At 32.6% G+C, this 26,595-nt stretch overlaps 1 protein-coding gene across 6 annotated transcripts in view; it reads left to right on the forward strand.

Moving 5' to 3' along the window:
* The window catches only part of Nox (NADPH oxidase), an 804,684-nt gene extending 778,730 nt beyond the window's left edge, over positions 1-25,954 (forward strand). For 4 of the 6 annotated variants that reach the window (XM_069825605.1, XM_069825606.1, XM_069825608.1 and 1 more), the window contains 4 exons: positions 1,582-1,635; positions 8,968-9,177; positions 11,538-11,741; positions 14,994-25,954. In XM_069825605.1, coding sequence (XP_069681706.1) covers positions 1,582-1,635; positions 8,968-9,177; positions 11,538-11,741; positions 14,994-15,191 — 666 coding nt within the window. In that variant the 3' untranslated portion in view covers positions 15,192-25,954. Of the gene's footprint in view, positions 1-1,436; positions 1,554-1,581; positions 1,636-8,967; positions 9,178-11,537; positions 11,742-14,993 lie in introns of those variants that run through there. The other 2 variants (XM_069825607.1, XM_069825610.1) reach the window with 2 other exon arrangements.
* Positions 25,955-26,595: the final 641 nt, after the last annotated feature.

Below are 26,595 nucleotides of genomic sequence, written 5' to 3' on the forward strand. Positions count from 1 at the left end.
AGCATTCCATAATAAATAATTTTGTAGAAATCCTGTATTTTATGAAACAAATTGTACTGACTTTGGAAGCACATAATATAAATTAATCTTATGCTTAGAAATTATTTATTTTCAAACATGTTTGAACCTTCTATTAATGTTTCATACTTTATGAACAACATGTTTATATCATATTTTTTAAATAAGCCAAATTATGCACTAAAATAAATTAAAATCAAGATCATAAATGATAAAGAAAATTCTCACAATTAATAAAAGATTGAACTGATCCTTTAGATCGTAGACCACACACTTTTCTGAAACAAAATGCCTGATTTCTTTACTTGCCTTTTAAGGTAATAATATTGTATAAGTTGTGATAAAGAAATACGTTCAGAAATTTTACATGTAAATAGTTTGATATAAGAAATATGAACATATGGAGTATTATTTTTTTCGAAATTTTCTTGTCCATTTAAGTAATGAACTGTATAAAATAATGTATAATGTTAATAATGCTTTTTAATTAGTTTGGCAGTGGGAATTCTTTGCAGGTGTAACCCATCAAATGTTTATTTGCATCTGACTGGCAAATGGCAAAGTCTGTCATGGTCTTTGAGGACACATAAGCTTAGTGTAGGTTTCTTTCAATCTTAATTTGTTGAGAAGTGACAATCTACTTCAGAACGTTAAAATCATAAAAAAATATACCAATAACAACATTCAGAATTATGTTTTTTTACTAATTAGGCCTATTCCCTTTACAAAACATCACCAATATGAAACGTTTACAATATTTTTTTTATTTGCTACTATAATATAACCTAAAAATACTTTCACCCTAAAATACTCAGTTATCAACATTGTTACAAAACACACCGGAAAAGATGGTGTGTTAGGTTAAAAAAAAAGTCTTAAAAGAAGAGAAGTAGATATGAAATATTTTATTTCCTATAAAAATTGCAGTTAGGCTTAGCAGGCTAGTACTGGTATGTTGAAGAAAAATACAAGGTTTTTCACTGCTGTGGTGTCTGAACCAAGTCATACTGTAGATGAAAAATTCAGGATCTTTGTGAAAGTGAATAACAATTTCATAAAAAGATGTGAAAAAGTATTGAATCAGTGCCAAGTTGCATGCGTCATAGTACCCAAAGCCATAGCTCAGCAGGGACTCGCAAAATCTATCTCTAATCATGATAAATACTCCTCACTGTATTAAAATTATTTCAAATGAAATTCTTTTCGTGATTTGATTTCTGTACCAGAGTGACAAAATACTGCTGATATTAAAATAAATTACCTGTCTGAAAAAGAGAATATTCATAACTAAGGAGTTAGTAAAAAATCATAACCTAACAATATCTTTAATACCAATTTGTAAATATTATATTCTGAATTGTAGGTAGTCAAATCTGTAGATTAAAGAAGAGTCTAAATAATATGTCATTGTATTGCAGCTGTCCATGAAATTCATCCAATCCGGAATGAATTTCTTATTTTCTTGTACCCACATCGATTGGTGACATGAACTTTGCCTCTTGCAGTCAGCATGTGTTGTAAGCTTGTACAGTTTGTGTAACAGAGTTGATGTGTTCTGTTCAGCCAATCAATGAGGAGAATGTTAGTGAGTCTTCAGCAGAGCGTGAAGGTATGGAGGTGAGTCAGATGTCCCTCTCCACTGCTGCTGTCTGTCTCACACTTGCAGCTGCAACTCTCACGCTTTACTTGTCTGATCTGTAAAATTTCTGTTATTGTGCTGTGATTGTCCTGTCAGTAGGGTTTGGAAATAGCTACAACCAATCTTCATTCCACCTACAATTTAAAGATCCAACATTATCTTTTAGTATAGTGCAATGTTTGCTATAGCCAAGGGAAAAAGGCATAGGCCTATGCTTACAATGTACTGGTACGTATATAATGCATGTGTATGAACTTAGAATTGGAAAAATAAATACACATAAAGAGAAACAACTTACTAAGAATAATATTTTGAGGATTCAGTTTTGTTAAGATCTTTCCAAACGTCTTTTTCTCAGAGATAATATTTTTGATTCAATGTGTTTTGCTTGTAAGCCAAAGAAATATGGAAGAGACAGAAAAAATAAACAATATTTAATTAAACAGTTAGGTAATTATGTAAATGACGCATAAATTTTATTACCAATACTCGTATTTTTACAATACCCATAACATTTTGCGAAGTTACAATTATTTGTATCTTTCTGAATAACAAAACATAATAGTATTATTGTGACTGGATCATATTCACTCTACGAAATAATGATTGGTCATCACTCTAAATCTTTTACTAAGTTATATTTTCGGCTTAGTTTTTTAGAACATTTTTATATTTTTATATACTTTTTTATCGCACAAAAATTCCCCAGTTTTCCGAATGTTACAATATTATACAATAAATTACATCCGCATCCGAATGTTGATATTTTCAATGTGAATTTTTCTAAATACAGAATAATTTATCATATTTTACAGAACATTGTTGTTAATTAATTTCAAGCTATTTTCACACCTTATTTTCAATTTATTTATTTTCTCCTTTCTCTCTTTTTTATTTTGTTTCAGTTTTTAATAAGAGTATGTTCCATTTTCCTTGCTTAATTATGTTTTATAAATTACGGTATATCAATTGTCAGTCTTGAGCATTGTAATTGGGTTTTGCCTGTTATGTTTAATAACAAATAAATAATAGAGAGAAGAATCCAAAAAGGATAGCTGCCCTTGAAAAGGGGGCACCGAGCGGTAACAGCACCTAAATTAATTGTAAATCAACAATATTCTATTTTAAATTTAAATTTTATTTTTATTTTATTTTAATTTAATTTGTTTTTGGGGGGCAGCTATCTTCGACATGAATAATTTATTTTTCATATAAAGAGCTGTACAGATGGTTATTTACAATTAACAAGGAATGTCTTAAAACATTAATGGCTATATCTTGAAGTTCCAAAAGATCGATATGGAAACGATGAAAGAAATTGATACTAAAGTACAATTTCCAGTGGAATCATTCATGCTAGAGAGATGAAGATTTGCACAATTACTTTAAGAGTATTATAGAGTAAAGAATTATAATTTTAATATTAATATACAGTAGTTTATTTTTTTTATTTGAAGTTTTAATTTTGATATTTATTTACTGATATACTGAATTAAACACAAAAACATATAAAAATTCAAGCTCGTATTCGGATGTAGTTCCATCTAATACAAGAAATACAGAAGTTAATACACAGAATTAGCTATTACCATAAAAAGGTAAGAATACAAAATAACTCTATACATAGAATCAATTCAAATATTGGTATCATTTATAAGCAGATGTTCAATATGGAAATTTGTGCACAATTTTGAGGTAAAGAGTCAAGTAAATTTAATCTTTTTTTTTAAAAAACAGGGAATTATTTTTTCTTTTGGCTTCCTTCTTTCAGTTCATTAAATAAGTCTTACACAGTAACAACAACGATGTGAAGAACTGGGTAGAAAATTTTAATTTGTGACCTACTGTCACTTTCTATGGAAATTGTACTAGTGCCTAAAGTTCCTATTACTTTCTATTTTCTTTTTTTTTTTTTTTTACATTTTTCTGTAAGTGTAATAATAATTCGAATCCCCGCAGACTCAAATGGAATTTGTGGTGGATTAAGATTGTGTTGAAAAAAAAGCTTTGTGAATGTGCTCCAGTTTTCCTTGACACTCAAATAACATAATGAGATAACTTTTCCAGTTTTGGTGAAAAACAGACTTATGCACCAGTAACAATACTGTAAGGGCTTGGGATATACACAGCACAAGTGTTGAAATTTGTCATGTCAATTTCAGGAACATATTTCTGATCTTTGTAATGACTTATTTTCTTATTTCTTTTCAAGGTGGCTCTTCATTATATGATATGTACTCACACTGTTATATAATGGAAGAAACATAACCTGACTTCAGCCTGCTGCCCCACTCTTTATTCAGTGTTTGCTCGCTGCCTTACTGTGTTACTTAACAGAAATATCCACTTCATTATTTCTTCTACTCTGTGTGTATTCTTTATCTTGTACTTAGTTCTCTTAAGTTACTACTATTGAAAAATGTTTGTGTGTTTTGTGATGTTTCTTATTTCTTACTATTATTATCTTGTGTAATTTAATAATTAAGATGAAAGTGATCTAATATTGCGCAGGAATTTGCCTGCTTGTAATTTTGAGTAGTTTCATAGGAATTAAGCATAGATTTCAACTATGAGTATATTTTCTCAAATACAAGCGTCTGTTTGTCACAAAAAAATACTATAGTCCCGTCGCTCTAATTTCCGGCAGCCAATCACGTTGCAGATCGGCTACATTTAAACGTGTGCATCTTGTAATTCGCTGATGAAGAAGTCATGCATTTCCTAAGGCTCGATAAATAATTAATATAATCGCCCGCCATTTTGGCTCTTTCGTTGGCGTTCGCAGAAAGCACATGAAAACGTTATTTGCCACTCAGTTATTTGCTGAATTACAGTGCGTTTGATTTATCATAGGAGCTACGACATGATAATGTTTAATGGTATGGCAAATAGATCCCTCGTCTGGTAGCTCGGCAATGAAAGAACAAAAATGTCGAACGATACTACCTACCTAGACTTTATAGAGCCTTCACTTCCTAAGACGTAAGCAAAGAGGAGGAGTTACGCCTGGAATAACAGCGTCGCGACTATAGCTGGACAGTTTATTACAAAGATTAGTTCATAATAACTTTTACATCGTTGTCTTACCCATAATAGCTTGGGAGTAGTACTTGAGAAAGTATAGCAGGGTTCCCACAGATCTTGAAAGTCAGCAAAGTCAGGAAAATTAAAATTGGCCAGGGAAAGTCAGGAAATTTGTTTTTATAACGTCGTGAATCGGTGAATTTTTGTGAATTTCACTAAGAATCAGTGAAAAATATGTTTCTCAGTTAATAAAGGTCTTCTTGTTGAAATACTACATGAAGAAAGTATTGTTTTACAGAGGAAAGTATATGATGCAATATTAGACATTATGGATCTATACAGAAGATCCCCGTAACACAGAAGACGCTATGAAGAGTACTGTATCTTCAAAATACTAGACAAAATCAGACTGATGAATATAAAAGAAGAGCTGAAAAACGAAAAGTACAAAAGGAAATAAAGATATTGGAGGAAAGGACAATTGTTAGAATAGAGAAACAGAAGGAAGAAGAAGCTATTGCAACTCATAGTCACTAATTGCAGAAGAAAACAAGCCTAGAAAGTGAACAGAGCTAATGCTAATATTAGTTATAAAATTTGTAGCTTGTATAATTGTGTAGTGTATTATTTTCGTTTTCTTAATTTCTGGTTATTACTAATGTTTTTCAAAGTATCTTACTGATTATAGCTTGTAAAGTTTCTAGTTTTTCCTCATTTAATTTCTTATCATTAACAATATATATTTTCAATGTATCTTACTGATGATACAATTACATCAATTTCGTTAATTTTTCCCCTAACCAGAAAGAGTTTTATTCCATGTTTTTTATTTAAATATAAATAAAAACTACAAAAAAGTAAGTCAAAGATAAGAATAAAGGAGAGAGCTGGACGGCTATGGGGATGATCGAGGCCATTTAACTTTTTTTTCAATACGAAAAAGTTCATGTAAGCATATGTGCAGAGGTCAGGGAAATGTTGAAAAATTAGTCTTGAAAGTCGAGGAAAGTCAGGGAAATTAATTTCCTTATTTCTGTGGAAACCTTGTATAGCCTACTTAGGTACTGGTATCTATTTGTCAAAATTTAAAATCCAAAATAAATCTGTTCAGAATTTGTACTGGTATGTGCAAAAGGTAGAAATATTTAAGTTATTTTTAGTACACTGTTAATTTTAATGTCTATTTCATAATTATTTTTTTCTCTGAAAACCAGGACCATACATTACAATAAACTTTGCTAATTTTCAATTCTACCGTAATTTTGAAATACTGTGTAATTTTATACATTACACTATCAGTAATTGAATATGGAATGAACACTTTATGACAACTGAACTGGTTGATCGCTATGGAGTAACAGTTAGCACGTCTGACCATGAAACAAGTGGGCCCGGGTTCAAATTCTGGTTGGGACAAGTTACGTGGTTGGGGTTTTTCTGTCGACCAATTGAAGCAGAATTCCTGGGTAACTTTCGGCGTTTGACCTCGGACTCATTTCGCCGTTATTAATTCATATATTATCATCATCTATAACATTGCCCAGGTTAAGTTCACGGTGCTGTATGCTGTACTTGTAAAAGAGCATGGTCGTTCGGCTACCCAATCATTCACAGAATAGGAGTGGTAAGCACAATAAGCCTCAGGCTGCAGAGTAAGCCTTCCGGTCTCTCCTCCATACAAGAGAGAGAAAAAAAGTATGTGCCTTTGTTCCTGATTGAAACATAGTTTGCAAAGATTGTTGTGGGATGGTTAGCCTACATATGCTATGATCTTTAATGGAACTTAATTGTTGCGCATTTATTATTGAAAGATGCATTGTATTTGAGGAAATATGGTAATGTGATGTTATTGATGTTTAATACAGTAAGTTCCAGTGAATGTTCCTGGCGTTCTCGGCCAACCAGTGACAGGTCTCTCCTTCCTCCTTCAATATACACCTCTGCTTGCATTCGCGAACTCATGACGCTTCGTCGGATTAAAACTGACATACTGTGTTATATTAATAACATTGAGTACTCACCTTCCATACAGTAGCTGCTGGAAGGGTTGCCACACTTGTGTGATACTTAATTCACATTACATCATCCACAGAACCTATCAAATTTAGTCTTGTTTTTTTACATGGAACTGAACAATCAGAAAATTAACTACTAAAGTGTTCCCTTGCTGCAACACACGATTTATTTTTCTAAACTGGTATGCACTTTTTCAAAATGTGTTCACGTTCATGCACTGAACATGTAACCATTGCAAAAAACACAACACAACGTAATAAACTGTACTGGTACTTATTTTTATCCATGTTGAATCTTTCGTACACTACTTTTAACACTTGAATACAAATAATTGATTAAATGGCACAACCCAAACATAATAGAAACATCATAAGGAAGACAAAACAAAAACTCAACAAACACAAAAACACACAAAACACAACACAAACACAAGAAATACATCACACTAACATACGAAAACAAAAACACACACAAGATCACATCCTCATTCAGAAAACAGAAATAGAGTACAACATAGCATACAGAACAGAAAACACACTACAAAGACATCTCAACACACAAACAACACAAACAAATAAATATAACCACACAGGCGTATACATACTCACATGCAATAGATGCGACAGTTTCTACATTGGACAGACAGGCAGATCATTCCAAACTCTATACAAAGAACACATTAAAGCAATAACCAGAGGACACAATACATCTACATATGCCGAACATATAACTAATGCTAACCACACATGCAATAACATAAATACAGACATGGAAATCCTACACATACAACCCAAAACCCAAAAACTCAACACACTAGAACAATATGAAATATACAGACACACTAAAACACACCCCAGTCAAATTCTCAACACACAGATCAATTTCAGAACACATACATTATTTGACATAACTCTTCATCACACGAACGCACCCACACAACAGGCAGCGAAGTTGAGATAGCGCCGAGATCTAGTAGGCTCTGAGGATGGTGTCGAATAGCACCGAAACAGCTGTAAGCCGCACATGTTTACATCATTAATACGAGTAAGATCACCATTTAATCAATTACTTATTTTTAGTTGACTCGCTGGATGTCTTTACTGCAGACAGATAGTCAGACACAGCTAATTTTGGAGGACGGGGATTCATGAACCATGCAGCTTGGTGATCTTTAGCTCCCTTTCTCTCATCCCCTCTCTGTTGGCACGTGCACTCTAAGAGGTGATGTGTGGAAGATAACATAAACACCAATCAGAATGATTAAATGAGATAAACATGTTACAATATTCACCAGCTATGCAAGCAGGGAAGACGAACTCTTGAGAATATTAGTGGAATCGGCATGTTTAGTTGGTTAGTCATAAAACAGGGATCTGCAATTTAAAAACTTATTAAATTTATTAATGTATCGTTGTAAGTTGTAATCTGACAAAGCACCTTGAGTTAATGGATGCAGGCAGTGGTGGTAGCAGAGTGGGAACTTGCTGCTGATTGGCCAACAGAAAAACATTCGGAGCATTCTCTGGGACCCATTGTTATTAGCATTATAACACACAATGACAGTCTGATTAAAAATAGCATTTTGAATGGAGCTTCTTCATTCCAGTATAGAAATAGAAGAAATAAATCAAAGCTTTTCCATGTATTTACAAACTTCAATATTGCAAATTCAAGGTGAATACATGTAAACAATGAAAATGTAGATCTTGCATAATTTATTGTATTTTTGTAACAGAGAAAATTAATATCTCTTATAGTTCACATATTCTAGTTACTGGTGACTCTTATCAACCATTTGAATGAATGAAGTTAGAAATCGTATGAATGTGGTAAATTTTCATAGGTACAATACATTGAAACAACAAAATGTCTAATAAATAATACTGTTGGGACCACATTTATGACATAATTAACTCTTACAATCTTTTTATAATAAAATACCGGTATAGGACGTGGACAGAACTATCTTTCAGAAAAATAAATCCCCACAGAGTTACATATTTAGTAGCGAAATGTCATTTTAAATTCCATACAAATTATTTTAACAACGGAAGAACTTGAAATTATTACTGATAAATGAAAGGAGGGTAACATTCTATGCTTCAGAACTTTGTTCAATAAGAAAATACCGTCTTATAAACAGAAGGATGAAAGTAAATGTTTACCAGTATGCTTGCATAAATTTATAAACAATGTACTTATTTGTTATTTAAGTATGTGTACAAATAATGTGGTACTAACATGACATTGAATGGTATGTGTGGTTGCAGATCTTTATAGATGGTCCTTATGGGGCTCCTTCCAGTCACATATTCCGCGCCCAGCATGCCGTGCTGATAGCCACAGGCATTGGTGTTACTCCATTCGCCTCCATCTTGCAGTCCATCATGCTGCGGTACTGGAAGGCTCGACATCTGTGTCCCAAGTGCAAGTACTCCTGGGCCAGTGACATTCCTGCTACAGTCATGAATCTGCGCAAGGTGAGCAGTATAAATACGTTCAGGTTTGGACTTAAAAAAATGATGTAATTACTTGAATAGCAACGATATCCTTTTTCATTAGGTACTACTTACAATCCTTTTATGCTTTCTTATCCCTACTCTAACATTATCCTTCACTATCACAATCATCTTTATACGCTCCTTATGTCTTACCATTCTCCTCTTTTTTTACTTCTCATCATCATTGATTTTTCTTCCTCTTCTTCTTTATTCTTCTGCTCTCTCTCTCTTTCTTTCTCTTCATATTCTTTCCATTTCTGCTCATGATTTTCACACTTTTTTTTTGGTTTAATTGAATTACAAACTAATGGTGAAGGTTGCAAACAAAACCGTTCATTTCCAAAATAGTATTTTTTTTGGGAAGTAGAAAAAACTGTATCGAGCCTTCACTTTACCCCAAAGAGAACGATTCGTGCATGTTACATCCGTTGTTCTAATGGTGTCAATAATCGTGATTTTAGTCATTTTCTGTGCATTTCATAGACAAAAATATTTCTGAAATGTCCGGTTTTGTTTGGAAATATGATGGAAACATTCACTTTTGTTCAGAAAAAGCTATTTGACATTTGTAACAGTAAAACATACACAAATCTCCCTACACTTCCTTCACTTTCATTCTTACTGTATCATGGAAAAATTAATATATTATAACACTTTTACAGTAATTTTAATTAGCAATAAGATATTATCACTCTTGCACATAGAAGTGGAAATGACCAATTTTTAATGGATTGGTAATTGCAATACATACAGAATGTTGGAAATGTTCGTTTTTGATACAAATAAAGGAAATGAAAATATTGGCATTAGCATGTTATGGAATTATCCGGTTTCGATTGAAAATATTGATTTTACCATACTGTTTCTCATGGAAATGACCGAATTAGAATAAATACAGTAACATATTCAGAAAGGTGCCTCTCTAAACATACCAAAACCGTAAGAAACTTATTTTTTGCTTTCGGTGGAAATGACCAGTTTTGTTCGCAACCTCCATAATTTGGTTGATAGCCGAGAATCCAGACATTAAGAATATCATCACGTGCTTAAAGGACAGTACGACTGAGTTAAAAAAATCCATTTTCGTTTTTTTGTATCAAAATGTTTGTTGAGCACTTAGGAAGGTGATGTAAGATGTTCTTTTGCCCGTATGTCTTCTTTGAGTTGCAGGAGCGATTTTTATATAGGCCTGCTTCACAAATTTTCCTATTTCTTGAAACTTCATTTTAGATGTTCAAAATGCTCCATGCGCATGCAGTTTTCACTAAATTCAAAGAAATTATTCGTATATGTCCATACATATATTATCAAAGATCTAACATTGAGAAATCTAAAGTATCTTGAAAATTAAAAGCTTAAAAAAATATTATTTAAATTTAAAATGTGAATAAATAAATGTCTGATTTTCAAAAATATATTATGTCTAAAGACTCTAAAGTAACCTGTACATTGTGAATTTCTGAACGTTAAAATATTGCCCATGGATCATGGTTCATAAGAAAAAATTATGAACTTGCTGCATTAAAATGTAATGCGCATGGAACATATTGATTGTATTACTAATTTGCATAATTAAAATAGAATTAACTTCGAAACTAGCAGTCTGATTGAGATAAAAATTTGCACACAAAACTTTTTCTTTAATGCATCTAATAAACTCTTAACAAATTAAAGAAATCGGATTAAAATAGTAAAATTTCGAAACTTAGTCCTAGTGTCTCTTGAAATAGAAATCTGTTCTTCTCACTCTCTTTTTTTTTTTTTTTATTTCCTTGCAAGATTGGCTTTTCTGGAAATTAGTACAACCCTGAATTGAAAGAAAATGAGAAGTGAAATTTCACAACTGTAATATTTTAGTTGTTAGTCTAGTTGAATATTATTTTCGTGATTTTAATAGAGTTGTTTTAAGAAATATTCATGTTTGTATTAACTTACGGTATCTTGAATTGTATACATGTTATAAATTACCAGTGTCGTAGTTCTGGTTTGATAATTTAGTTTATGAATGCATGTTTCGTTACTTGAATAAATCACATGTCACAACCAAAGTAGGTAATAGTAGTTCTAGAGAAGATGCCCATTTCTGCACTTCCATCTTCTATATATATTTTTAGCAGAATGTTTGCTGTTTTGTTTTATTTGTTTTGAAAATAAAGAAATACATTTTGAAATCATTTGTTGTAATATGTTGACTGAATGGAAAAAGAAGCAATACTGATGATGTTAATAGATTTCACCAGAATTTTACACATGGTAAAATTGCCACACTTGACTTCATGCACGGAGTGAATGATGGAAGCTACTTAGATTTATAGACTAAAGTCGATGTGTGCATTCAGGTGGACTTCTTCTGGATCAACCGTGATCAGCGGTCCTTTGAGTGGTTCGTGAATCTGCTGTCAGAGCTGGAGATCGAGCAAGCAGAACTCGGTGGTGCCATGGAGCGGTTCCTGGAGATGCATATGTATATCACCAGTGCCCTGCAGAAGACCGATATGAAGGCAGTCGGACTTCAGCTTGCACTGGACCTCCTTCACAAAAAGGTTCGTTGTCTAGGAAATTATTTTTTATTAGAATGCCACAAGGGAACCGATGTGACTGGAGAAAACTTCTGTGTTTTTTGGACTACAGGCTTACCCAGCACAAGTTATAACACTTAGGAATATAGTTCTAATAACCACTTTCATGTGTTAAAATAAAAACTAAGTTGTACATTACCCAGTTAACTAGTTTCAGCTTTGTGTCAGCCATCTACAGAACTAGCAGGTCCTTGGTTCCTCTGGTTTCTTCAGTTGTTTTGCTGGGGATGCGTTTATGTATGGTAGTGTGGAGTCCAATAGAGTGTGTGTTCTGAAATTTAGTTGTGTATTGAGGATGTGTTGTGGGTGTGTTTTTGTGTGTCATATTTTGTACTGTTTTAATGTTTTAAAGGGGACTGGGTAATCTGAGTGTATGGCTGTTGTGTATGAGTGAAGAAATTTTGCTCTTACACTTGAACTTTTGATTCTATCAATTTACAATTTTGCAGCATACATACAATATTTGCAGGTATATTTTGGTTTTCAGATTATCTTTCTACCTCATATACTCGATTTTATAAAAAAAAATTAAACTCGAAAAATATTAATTGAATTTAAGTTAAAAACATAGATTTTTAGGAACATTTTTCCCAGAAACTCTTTGCACTACAGGTTCCTCAAAATTCAAGCATATTTCCAATGCAGTTGATTATATTTTACGCCATTTTCATCACATTATGAATATTCATTCAATAGAAAAAATTATTTCCTATCCTGAAAACAATTATTTAAATATTTTCATATTCTTTCATACTTTTCTGGATGTAAAATCTATAATAATTCTGATAACTGTGTGAGAGTTGCCATGCTTCTTCACTGCCATATGAAATAGAAGTATGCAGAATTTCAGCCTTCTAGCCCCAGTAGTTTCTGAAAAAAATGTTTCTAAAGTACTCATGTTTTTTAACTTAAATTTAATAAATATATTTCAGGTTAAATTTTTTTTATAAAATCAAGTGTATGAGGTAGGAAGATAATCTTGTGGTTTTTCGGTTGGGTATATAGAATTTTCATGTCTGTTTTTATGTTGCAGTAGCTGTGGTTGATGTTTGTGATGTGTTTTTATTTTAACACATAAATGTGGTTATTGTAACTATTCTCTTAAGTGATATAAAGTGTTAAAAGTGTGTAATCGAAATGTATAAACAAGTTATAAATTCAGAGTGGATCAATTCGGATTTGAACCCAGATTCCCTGGCCAGCCCAACACTCTAGCACTGAGCTATCATTGCAGTTATTTTTAATTAATTAATTTACTGATTAAATTTCCAAAGTCTTTATTGTGTTAATATTTAGGATTTACCTTAGCTGACTTGTTTCGAAGTTTTGTTCTTCATTAACTTCGAAACTAGTTAATTAAGGTAAATTCTAAATATTAAAAACAGTAAAGAAGTTGAAAATTTAATTAGTGATATATAAGTGTTAAAAGTGTATATAGAAAAATGAATAATTAATTCATTCATTCATAGTTTTCTGCCCAATTTTTCACTGTAAACTGAGCATTCTTCAGTTTTTCCTATTTTCTACCTTCCTCTTTTCTCCGCATATGACCCATATACAATGCATTCGTAGCTCGACCAGACGTATTTTCTGTAAGTATTTCTATGTTTAATATAAAATAGGCAAATTGATTCGCTCTATAGATTAACCCTCAACTGGTATTGCTTTTTAAATGAATTAAATACTATTATAGTCACAATCATGCCATGGTATGAAAGAAAAATTTCACAACCTCGAGCGGGAATCGAACCTGCGACTTCCTGTTCTCCGGTCAGGCACTCTACCACTGAGCTATCGAGTTCGTCTCACGCCAAAGGCTCGGAATTATTCTTTCATAATGGCGACTCTGTTATAGAGTACTGTCCATAGCGTCTGATCTTAGTCAGCACTGCTTATGGCTGGAAAGAAACTTTACAAATGTAATCTTCATCTTACGATGTTTGGGTGACGTGTATACGTCCGTTGATGTGACGTTGGCATGAGACGAACTCGATAGCTCAGTGGTAGAGTGCCTGACCGGAGAACAGAAAGTCGCAGGTTCGATTCCCGCTCGAGGTTGTGAAATTTTTCTTTCATACCATGGCATGATTGTGACTATAATAGTATTTAATTCATTAATATGTCACATCAACGGATATATATACGTCACCCAAACATCGTAAGATGAAGATTACATTTGTAAAGCTTTTTAAATGTAGCCTGCATTACGATATCTAGCCATATGGGTCTATATTGATCCATAGATACCAGTTGAGGGTTAAAATCAAATTAAAATCATGATTTTAGTGACTGATATTATACTCCCTTTTATCAGATTCTTCCATTTCAGTACTTGTCTTCATTTTGTGTATCCGTGGCGTCCTTGGACTGGTCCGGCCAAGCTATGAATGCACTGTATATTAATGTCTTCTATCATCTGACATCTTCTTCTGTCCCAAACTCTTCTCCCGTTGACATTCCTTCCAGTACATCCTTCAGCAGACAGTTTCTCCTCAGCCAGTGACCTAACCAATTCCTTTTTCTCGTACCGGTAATTAATTAATTAATTATTTAATTATTATTTATTTATTAACTCGTTTTAGTTTCTTTATGCAAGTTAAATTTTCAATGCTACACATTTTTCATAATGTTCTGCCCAAGGGTAGGCTTTTCTCTGCAAACCCAGCATTCTCCAATCTTTCCTATTTTCTGTCTTCCTCTTTGTCTCCACATATGATCCATGCACCTTAACATCGTCTATTATCTGATATTTTCTTCTGTCCCGAACTCTTCTCTCGTTCACCATTCCTTCCAGTGCATCCTTCAGTAGGCAGTTTCTTGTCAGCCAAGGACTCAACCAATTACTTTTCCTCTTCCTGATCAGTTTCAGCATCATTCTTTCTTCACCCACTCTTTCCAGCACAACTTCATTTAAATGTCAAAAATTTGTTAGCATATATGTAGGAAAGCTACTTCTTCTTCTTCTTCTTCTTCTTCTTCTTCTTCTTCTTCTTTTTCTTCTTCTTCTTCTTCTTCTTCTTCTTCTATTGCAAGTGGTCTTTCATTTGGAAACCTCTAGCTCCTTTCGAATCTACTGCTAATTCCAGTAGAAGGATGAGATCTTGTTTTTCATCTCGTATAGGATCCAGTTTTCACAAAATAAGAGAAATATAGCCTATTATGTGTGGAGAAAGTTGTAATAAAGATTTTTAACTAATGTCTTTGGTACATGTGCAGGAGAAACGCGACCTGATCACAGGTTTAAAGACACGAACCAATGCCGGACGTCCAAACTGGGACAAAGTGTTCAAGCAGCTGCAGGACCAGAAGAAGGGCAAAGTCACTGTGTTCTATTGCGGTCCCCCACAGCTGGGCAGGATACTGAGGGTGAAGTGTGACCAGTTCAACTTTATCTTCCGCAAGGAAGTATTCTGAGGGCAGAGTGATTTTCAGATCCTTGTGGAGAACAATTTTGGTATAAGAAAGAGATAGACTATTTATGATAAATTATATTTCTCTGTTAAATAATTGGAATATTCTAATACAAATCTGGCTTTCTAATCTTTTAAACATAGTGAGTATAGATTTTAAATATATTATATTGTAGGTCTCGTTACGATTTCTCAAGCTGTTCGGAAGATTCTCTCGGTTGTTGAGATGTCATGTATTTTGTACGTACAGCAGAACCCCTTTTTAACGAATGTCTGAGAGATTACTTTTTTCCCTTAAATAGCGGTTTTCCTTTAAAAAGGGCTTACATAAAATGGGAAGAAAAGGCTAAAATACTAGTAAGTAACGTGTGTTATATACCAAATATTATAATTAATTAGGTCTACAATTATTATTTGCAATACATTTCATTATATTATTTCCTAACTGTTAAAATGGTGGGGCACAAATGTTTGTTATACATTTATAAATTTGTGTCGGCTTCGGTAGCGTAGTTGGTATAGTGCTGGCCTTCTGTGCTCGAGGTTGCGGGTTCGATTCCGGTCCAAGTCGATGGCATTTAAGTATGTTTAAATGCGACAGGCTCATGTCAGTAGATTTACTGATATGTAAAAGAACACCAGCGACACTGATGTAGCCTCTGCAGTTGCAAGCATCGTTAAATAAACCATAATTTTGTAATTGATTTTATAAATTTGTCAACAGACATTGAATATATTTTCCTCAAATTTTGAATAATAATATTTCTCCATGCAATTTAGGGTAGATGCTGTACATTTTGTAAAATGTCTACACAAGGGTTAATTGTAGTACAAAGAAGGTATAGAGATAATATTCCACTTGTATGAATATAGAAGGCATTTAAGATAAGTGCTAGCTTGCAGGATGAAACATATTTGTCTGTCTCTTTCTATCCATTATTGTTCACCAGCGAAATAAATTTGTGCATAAAAAATAATCAGTGTGATGTAAATTAGTACCGTAACAGAGGCTTGCTGTGCTCTCTTGAAAGAATGAATGAATTCATTTCATCTGCAAGTTTTTCCAATTTGACTTGGAAATGATAACGTAAAACTATTTAAGTTTAATTATTCAGTTCTAATAACTGGATAACTTGATAGTGTTTATATTGTTACCATGGGATTGTAAATAACTTCGAAAATAGTTTGTATATCTTTTATAATATACTTTATCATGTGTTTAGTATTAGTAATTTTAAATGTGTTGTGTGTTATGATCAATTTATGTAATTTAATGAAAATATTTGGCTAATGTTTGTGGCAATATTACTATGAAAATGTTTTTATAACCTTTAAATATCCTTCCGTTTCTATAGTGAAAGTGATTATTTTTAACGTTTCTGTTTGGATTTTGGACGTTTAAGAACAAGTACTGTAATTTAAAAAATTTGAAGTTAGTAAATTGTTCATATTAAACTTACTGTAGCATTTAATATATTCAGAAAATAAAATGAAAATTGATAAAATGAAAAAATTAATGCTAATAAAATTTACCATAAAATACTTGTAAATAAACAAAATAAGATAATGAGAGTAATATCTTTATAAAATATTGTCGGTATTAAATATGATTTCAGAACTTTATATTAATTGAAACAAAGCCTGTCGGTACTCCTATTGGAACTTTCTTTTAATCCAATATCACCAGGTTGTCATTTGACATTTCTGGTCTCTCCTAGCAATGGTTTATTTGTAACCCACTTCTGAGATTTGGAGCACTAGGAAGGCGGAGTTACGCTACCCCAATGACGATGATGATGATGATGATGATGATGATGATGATGAAGAATTGCCAGGAGAGGTCTTAAACCTAAGCCTAACCTAATTTTCAGACCATGGACGAACACACGAACATTCCCCTTTAAGGAAAAATTTCTGTGTTCTGAGCGGGAATTGATCCCGTGACCTCGTGAACTGTGGCCAGAAGCTCTGACCACTAGCCCATGAGGTTGGTCCCTATTGGAATTATTATGATTTATAAATGTGGGAAAGTTATTACAGCATATATTTCTTTCATTCCATGTATAAGGATTGTATATTTATTTTTCTTCTTGATTTTATAAAGAGAAAAATCACCAAAAATACACAAAGGTGAAAAAAAAAAGTACAATATTTCTTTACACACACATTCTAATACTTATCTTTCTCTAAATTCTAGTGATGAAAAGAATTCCACTTGCATCCGACCCATTAAAAATTAAAACACTAGTTCCTCTTTCTTATATAAAGAGTTTATTTCTATATTTTACTCAAAAGAAAAACGAATATTCAAGTGGCCACACAGACCCTGAATTCTAGAAGATAGTGTACTGGTACTGCTATAATGGAAATATGAATATAGTTGGTTTAACAAAATTTAGAAGTAGGCCTACATAAAAAATAAACACATGCAATTTAACTATAATATGAAAAAAATTAAGTAAGTTAGTATAAAAGTGCCACAACTATTTATATCAATTTAGGCATAGTAAAGATGTCTATGCAAAGTACACAATGAGTCCTTAATAATAGTGGAAATGATTTGATCTAATATTATGTGAGGGATTCAGAGCTCCATTAAAATATTCCAGGTATATTAATTACATCACCTCAGGTAACAAATGGTAATCCTCTCTCACAGACCAATCCTGTGGATTCATGCTTTATTTCTCACTGTAATATGGTATAGGCCTACATATCTTCTCTTTAGGTCTACCTCAGAAGCCTAACTAATATTTTGCTCAGTTCCGAGGGATTAGATTTTGGAATCAAGGCCTTTTTTTTTTCTGGCGAAAAATGGCAATGATATCTGCTCTTCTAGAGGATCCCGAAGAGGACACACAGAAAACTTCTTAATAAATTTCTCATTTAAAAGATCGTGAAGTAATGCCAGCAATGATCTAACCTTATGATGGTGGTTGTTTGGGAGCAATTTTCCCTTATGACAAAAACCCAACACATGTCCAAGGGTTTCAGTCTCGCTGCAACTAGAGTGACACGGCAATCAGTAGTGCCAAAATTTCTACCAGGAATGTCTCTTACCTCTGAGATATTAGGCGACATTTTAAGTACATTAGAGTTAGACCATTAGAAGATGATATTTTTCCTCTTCTATAATTTATAAAAAAAATTTGCTTTAGGTTGGCCAACATAGACAACTACACCTTTTCCTCGTATTGAATGAGAGGACTGCGTGTCAAAGCTCGTTTTCTTGCTGTTGTTCATATTTGTATAGCACGGCGTCTAGTATCTTCAGTTTGTTCTGAATGTTTAATTTTTGTATCTCATCTTGTCGTTCACTTTCTAGATCTCTAACTACGTGTCAATGGATAGGTTAAGACGTTTACATTTATTAATGTGCTGAATGTATATGTTAATTATTATCGAAAAAGTGTTCAATATTGCCAGGGTTACCATATTGTGTGATTTAAAAAAAAAAGAGGACACTCATAAAAATTTGTTTTAATATTTACTTACTAAGATCAATAACAAATAAATATGCTATGCACTTTTAATAGCAAAGTGTAACCAATGAAAATACATTTTCATTTTACTTCAGTCATTCACTGGGCCCATGAATACTTCTCAGTGTATCCAATTTTTTAAAGAGGTTTGGGCACTTATATGTGTGAATGAAACTGTTCTCAAATCATGTTTTTAAAGTTGTACTGAACTGTTAAAATCTCTTCACAGATTCCGTTTCTCTGTCCATTCGCTTCGCATGAGAGAAAACACACTCTCAACATTCATATTGTATGCTGGAGTTGAAAAAGAAAACTGAACTAACTTTAAGAACTCAGGATGATTCTTAGCGTTGTTGTTCACACAGAAATAGCTCTTCCATTTTGCATGAGAAAGCAAAGAGGAGAACTTGGAATTAGTTTTATTTTGTTTCACATATGTCTGAACTATGACAAAAATCATCAAAACACTTAGCATCATCAATATGTACACTCTTTGAAATCACAAAATCTTAAAGTCCATTTCGAAAACAACTAAACTTTTTCTTCATTTCATCCGTAAATTTACATTTCCGTTTTGACATACCAATTACGGCACAAAAAAACTTTAATTCAGAATAATTAGATTCATCACTTAACTCAACCTAGAACAGCACGCAGATCAGATGACTCACTTCAGACAAAAAGACAATGAACAATGCCTCTCAAGTCCGCGATAAATTCGTATTATCAACTTTCTTAAAGAGCGGTATTTGATCAGCATGATAACTTGTTGTTTTAAAAATATTTAAACTTGGCCATTTAAATTTTCAAATGAAAACCCGGACAATTGTACCTTTTCATAAAACCCACTCGGACAGATTTTCTCTTGGCAAAAAAAAAGAAGACATGTCCGGGGAAAAGAGGACATATGGTAATCCTGAATATTGCTAAACAGCTTGTTTTATAAAATAACTTTGTAATTTTTTGCTGATTTTTAACCTCATCACTATTTCTTGTTTTGAGTTTGTAACATCATAGAATTATATGTCGACCACCACCACTACTAGCAGCACCAACTTCATTGCCACCACCACTGCCATCGCTACCGCCATCACCACCATCACCATCAACAGCAGTCAGGGGTCAGGTAGTGCTTTCAACTCGTTCAGATCTGAATTGCAATTAAATAAGTGACACGTTATGAAAGAAAATTTTATGTAACAAAAGCTTCCTAAAATAAAATTAATGATATGAATATTATTATTTTGTATCAGAGAGGCCAAAAGTGTGGTGTCGTTATGTATCATAACCATTAAATTTGTCCAATATCCAAACAGGCGAAGTTTGAGAGATTTTAAATGTTTATGTTAGAAATTAGGGAAAAAAATGTAGTTATTACGAAATAATTCTCAAATATGTAATAGGAAAATGGGTGTGAAAAGAATAATGTACTAGTAATCTAAATATTTGCTTGCACTATTTTATGACCGTAGCTGCATCCAACATAAATCCATACTGGTAGGCCTGTGATATGCAGTCATCCTACCGTTACCTGGTCTTTGAATCTTGAAATCCTGTTTTCTTTACCCAGTTACGATTGGTGTTATAATGATGTAGCCTACATAGTTATCTTCTGAAGATGGAATAAGGAGAAAGTTTTGGTTAATGGATTAGTGATATTTTAATTTCGAAATATTTAACAATTAGTACCTGTAACCCCACTGCATGTAAAATCTATTACATCTCAAAATTTGATGGGAAGTCCACAAATATTAGCCAATAAGTTTGTTACTATTTTATTATAATTTATCATACATTGCAAGCTTATTATTTATTCATTTTTTTTCCATTTTTTTAAGAAAGTTACAAAGATCAGTTTGAGAATATTCAACATGTAAACAAAGTCGCTTATCTTGTATTGGACATATTTTTATGTAATATATGATTACCATATACAGAATTGATAGCACGTATGTGCAAGAAAGGTACACATTATTTATATTTCTTTAATTTTTTTTTAACAAAGCTAAAATTATTTTGGAATTTTGTTTTTCTTGGGTCACTTATTCACAGTAAAACTAGCTACATTTTCTTTTCCCTTTCTTTCCAGGATTCAAGCCTGTTACTGTGAGATGAATTAATATTCCCTAGATCTTGCAGCTATTCCTTCTGTTTCTATTCTGATAACAAACATCTTTCTTCACATTCTTGTCTACAAATTCCAGATCTCATTTCTAGGTATTCCATTTTTTGCCTATTTCTCTCATAATATGGTGTCATAGACCTACTCTATCTCATTTTCCTTACTATTTTTTACAGTATGTTTAATTCTGTCTTCTGCAACATTAACACTGTTCTTGTTTTGCAAAGTCTCTTTTCAATTTAATTTGTTACCTGGTCTGACAACAGTTTTGTATCCTTATTTTAGTTTCTCAACTCAGACATTTATTATTTGACGAGAAACTAGATTCTTTTGCAGAAATGTTTTTTGATTTCAAATTTATTTTATTTCAAATTATAAAAGAAAATAAATATTTTTGATGGTGTAAATCAGGATACAAGTAAGAAACGGAAACTGAGGGGAAAAACAATTTAAACAAATTGCAGTTTCTTCCAGTTAGGAAACTGTTTTAATAACAACCAATTAAAATCAAACAACGTTGTCACTTTGTGTTCTCTGACTCTCTATCTGTCCCTCCCTTCATCCTTTTCTCCCTCCCTTCCTCCTTCCCTCCCTTTTCCTCGTCATCACCATCATTTTCTAATGTCAGTAAGGTTTTTTCAATTTTTCTCGTAAATTTATTATGATAGAGTCTAAAATTTATTTACGTCCTATCGTTTTCATAAAGTCTTCTTTTCTTGATTTATTTCTTTTTTCTTTCTTTCTTGCTCCCTCCTTTCTTCCTTTCTTTCTTTCTGATCCCACACACACATATATTGTATAACTTCTTATAATATTATTGCCAATTAATTTTGTTACCTGTACCATATCAGTATCCTGATATTACACTCAAGAACCAGAGCTGTATGTAAGATTCTGCGAGATCTCAGTTGAACTTACTAATGCCATCATGGATGATGTCATGACTCGGATAAAACTGATGCATCAACTACCACAACTAATACTGTATATTATTTTATAATGATCAAAATAGTAATCATTAGTATAACACATTTCATATGGAGGAGGAAAAGATTTAGCCTACATTTAAAATTGGTCAACAAAATTTTCTCAGATTGTAAACTTCATAATTTAAATCGAGGACCCGGGTTCAATCCCCTGTGCCAGAGTTAATTTTTTTCCATTAATAAACTATGGTAACCATAACAGATAATTCTGTAGGACCAAAAAATTAATCTTCACGTAAATTCATAAATTAAGTTTTAAAACCCTTTACAGTAGGCCCACAGAAGTAGATAATACGTATACATGTTGGTATTATTCGTTATCCTCTATAGAAGTGATATTTGAACACTGAAAGAACAACCTGCGTCCAATGTAACAGCAGCAGAAATGAAAATATCTAAGTATAACCTATTTGGCAGAATAAAAAGACAAAAAGCTGCACTACGAACAACAATGAACTGAAAGAGACTGGTACCCAAAATAATCAAGTAACAGCTGACAGGGCGGCAATAAAGAAACTTATAATTTTTTTGGTGAAACCTAACAGCACTATGATTGTGATGATGATAATGATTTACTGACAAAATTGAAAGCAAACTGAATAAACTAATATTGTGTGTTTATTGAACTTCTCAGTAACTTATATTTGCAGTTTGTTGAACCCATTTTTCTTGGCAGCTATGTGTCGTAGGAAATGAAGTTTTACATACACCTATTTTAGACAGTAATGAAGATAATGTTAGTTTAAAAATGTGATAATTATCTATGATGTGGTTTTGGTGCTGTAAAATACATGTAAATCTTTCATTCTGAGGGCTACTTATATTTAAATTATTAAACAAAAAAAAATATATATATATAACTAAAAACAAAAACTAGAACAAACATAATTATTGTTAAGTTGTTTAAAACAGCTGTGAAAATGCCAACGTGATATAAATTCTAGTTTTTCGAAAATATTATTGGAAGTCATTTTTTACAATAGGTAGTCTGACAAAACAAGAAATCCACTTAAAAATTTCGGAAAAATTAGATAAAATGAAAGGGCTGTTTCTTGTAAACATACCAGGTTTGAAGCACCTACCACTGAAACTTTGGAAGTTGTGAGAATTTGAATATGACTACATTTTTGAACCTATAGTCTACCCTATTAAGAATTTGTGGATATTGTTGATTTGTTGGTGCTCAGCATATCAGGAAATAATCTCTTGTCACCCAGACAGAACATTCACTAGGAATATAAATATATTTAAATTGTAAGTCAACCCTTCAGTTTTTATTAATGAATGAGTATTCATTGTAAAAGAATTTGTTGGTTTGTTGATACATTTGGCATCACTGAGACTTTGAGTTATCTCTTATGGTTATCAGGCTGATAGTTGTAGACAGTGCTTTTGTTCTGGCTGAATTCATGGTTTAGCGTAGGTCTAGTGGACTCTTTTGTGGTAGAAATATACAAGTTTCAGTATAATAAAATGTAATTCACAAAGATTGTGTCATACCGTAGGATCTGATTCTTAACATAATTGTGAAGAAAACAGTACATTATATACATGTGTCCGATTTTGAATAGTTTTGGATAAAATCACTGTTCTTTCTTCCATAACATGCATCCTTGTGAACTTCTCTCTGTCTCTGGGCGTCTGGAGCTGTGTGTGTTACAGTACAGCTGATAGCAGCGACACGAAGTCTCGTGACATCAGAATCAGGGTTAGAGATAATGCAACGCAGGTACAACATATCTACCTAGCACCAAAACAACGGAAGTGAAGGAATGCAGCGTGCATTTCGGGTGACTTCATGTATTGCTGCAGAAGGAGAGAGTCTTTGAAAACCGGGTTTAATACAGATTTTTCAGGTGAGTAATAATGTGAATCTTCTTTAATAAATTTATAATACACTCGGTACTATTTTCGTAAATAATTTAAATCAGGTATGCTCAAAATTGTAAAAGCACCGATTACACGGATGATGCTGCTCTGCATAACACACACAGTGTACGGACTGGGCTCCGCAACTACTTTGCAGCACCGCCCGTGGCATCGCTCTCATACTGTTACAAATATGGATAATAAACTGAATTTGAAAAAGGAAAGAATATACACTGTAATATTCAGTTATTACATTATTTATTATATTTAATATAGTTATGATATTATTATATCACAGATAATGTTATTTTCATATTGCACCATACATTGCGGTCTATTCAACATGTGGATACTTTTCTGCAAGTAATCTGAAATCTATTACCAACGAATTTACTCAATGCGCAGCTGACTCAAAAGATGCTCATCTGTTAATCGGGATCTCTGTTTGGATTTAGCAACCTTCATTCTCGAAAATATTCTTTGCACACGTATGTCGAGGTAAAGGTAGTTAACATAGTGGCAGAGAATAAGCTCCTCTTGAGATATTTCGTTTTGTTAATTTTTTAATACTTCTATGCTTGTCAAGTCATATTCTCTCCATTTAGTTCTGAATTCTACGTTACTTTGTAAATCAATTAACTCGTCCTGGAACTGCACTCTCACGGATTGTACTAAATTTACTATTAAAGGATTAACAAAAAGATTAATATCACTTTCCATACGTCTAAAATCACTAAATCTATATTCTGTGAATTCAAATCTGAATTGTTCCAGTATACAGAGATATAATTAACTATATTTTGTTCAGGCACCATACATCTCTTTACAAGTTCACCATACGTGAAGGGTTTTAGCGCCTTAGCTAATTCCCAACATACTACCTAACTTGCTTCTAAACATAGACTCTGAATTGACCGACTCTCTTCAATGTTTGGCCTTTCATGAAGTGCTTTCAATTCTTGAAACTGTAGTGCCTCTGAAAAATTATTTTATCAAAACATGTAGGCTATTTCTGTTGGAATGAAATCACCACAATAATAATAATAATAATAATAATAATAATAATAATAATAATAATAATAATAATAATAACGTTGGTATATGAATACATATTACAGAAAACAGGTTCCCTTTCACTTCGGCAAGTTCTGGATGGCAAAGCGTATAATGTCGTTTTATGTTGCTCAGTAATATTCCTGACAGTACTTTACAACATAGTAAAGACTTTACCGAACGCAAAACCATTAATAGTCTTTCTCCCACACTGTACAGAATGATCGTTTGCTTACAGAAGGTTTTGACTGTGTCATGTCCCGCATTGTTCGTACTTTACTAAGTACTTGAACTGCCTTCTGCAGTCATCCGTCGAGCTTCGAACGAGGAACAGCACACTCTACATTCGAAGGTTGTGATTACAGAACTTAATCGGGAGTCAGAGAATGAGCATACCTGATTTAAATGCTTAAACTTTCAGAATTTCCACGTTTATGTTTAACATTCAGGAGGGTGTTAACTCACTCAATTTACTTATGTTTATATGAACTTTTTTCATAACAGTGATGTCACAAATCAGATCCTAGAGTATGACACAATCTTTATGAATCACCCTGTATATCGTGGAGATGCAGGGTTAAGCCCTAATGTGGTTCACTCAGTGGATGAATAGTCTCAATTTAGAAGTTCATGAAACATATTTTATGTTCAATGATGATTAATTCTGCATCTTATATACATTTATTTAATATTGGTACTAACGTACCATACCAGCATCTAAATTTCCAGCAAGAAAAGCACTGATTATACATAACTCATGCATAAGCTCTGTATTAAATAAAGAGGCTTTGTAGAATTCTAGAAATTATAATTAAGTTTTGGTTATCTGTTAGATAAGAAAAGCCATTACCATTATACATTATAGTATTAATAGCGGCTGGATTATTTTTACTTAATATAATAACATACCGGTAATTTAAATTATTTCCCTGTAGAAGAAATATTAGCCTATCCGTGACATTTTCTTTTGTTCACATGAAGCTTATAAACGTGTTGTGTACATTCCATGTAATCTAACAGACATAACCTGCTGTAAAGAAGTGCCTTTTGTCGTAAATGATATTGTCGCTAATGTACATAAAACTGTGAAAATGATCCTGCGCAATTGTTGATTATAGTAAGTTGTATTTATTGTCTTGTTTGTGCAAAATATTATACGGTAGTTTAGATACTTATTTTGTAATAATTGATAGAAATGTAAATTCTTTGAAAGGTTTATGTATTATATAGAAATAGAATAATTTTGAAATCATACTTGCACTCATTATACATATTTCTAAACCTGAATATAAGAACGATTTGACATTGTCCTTTTAAGTCTCGTCAGCTCCTTTTCTGATCCTCTTCTGGCCTCAACCCAGTAAAGGCTGGTCCACAATAAACTGGGAACGGAATTGACAACGAGAACAGAAAAATAGTTAAAATACACATATTTAAATGTAAGCATTCATAATTAACAAGAAGTTTACCGGAGTTCGAGAACGAGAACGTGAAGGTTGGCGAAATTTTAACTTTGTCGTTCTCGTTTTCGATCACAGTCTACTAGATTCATTCTGTTGTCATCGAAAAGCTATTTGGTCGTCGTATATTTTGTAGCAAGGAGGCCATCATATAATTTCTTCTTCATTCATTGCTTGTAATTAACCCAGAAATTCAATATATGCTACGTGCAGTGACCAGAGTGATGCATGTGAATTGAATTCTTAAATATTACATGCCATAAATTATGAAGTTGGTTAACCTGTGTTAATGTTGGCTAGCTTGTACTCATGATAGAAAGCCATTGGTCAATTATACACAAATAACATCACAATGCGTAATATCGTTATTGACATACATATCTTTGCATGATGTGCAAAGCCATTTCTGTCCTCGGTTTATTGTGAATAAAAAATT

Source organism: Periplaneta americana, chromosome 5, assembly GCF_040183065.1.
Source record: "Periplaneta americana isolate PAMFEO1 chromosome 5, P.americana_PAMFEO1_priV1, whole genome shotgun sequence".
Taxonomy (NCBI): domain Eukaryota; kingdom Metazoa; phylum Arthropoda; class Insecta; order Blattodea; family Blattidae; genus Periplaneta; species Periplaneta americana.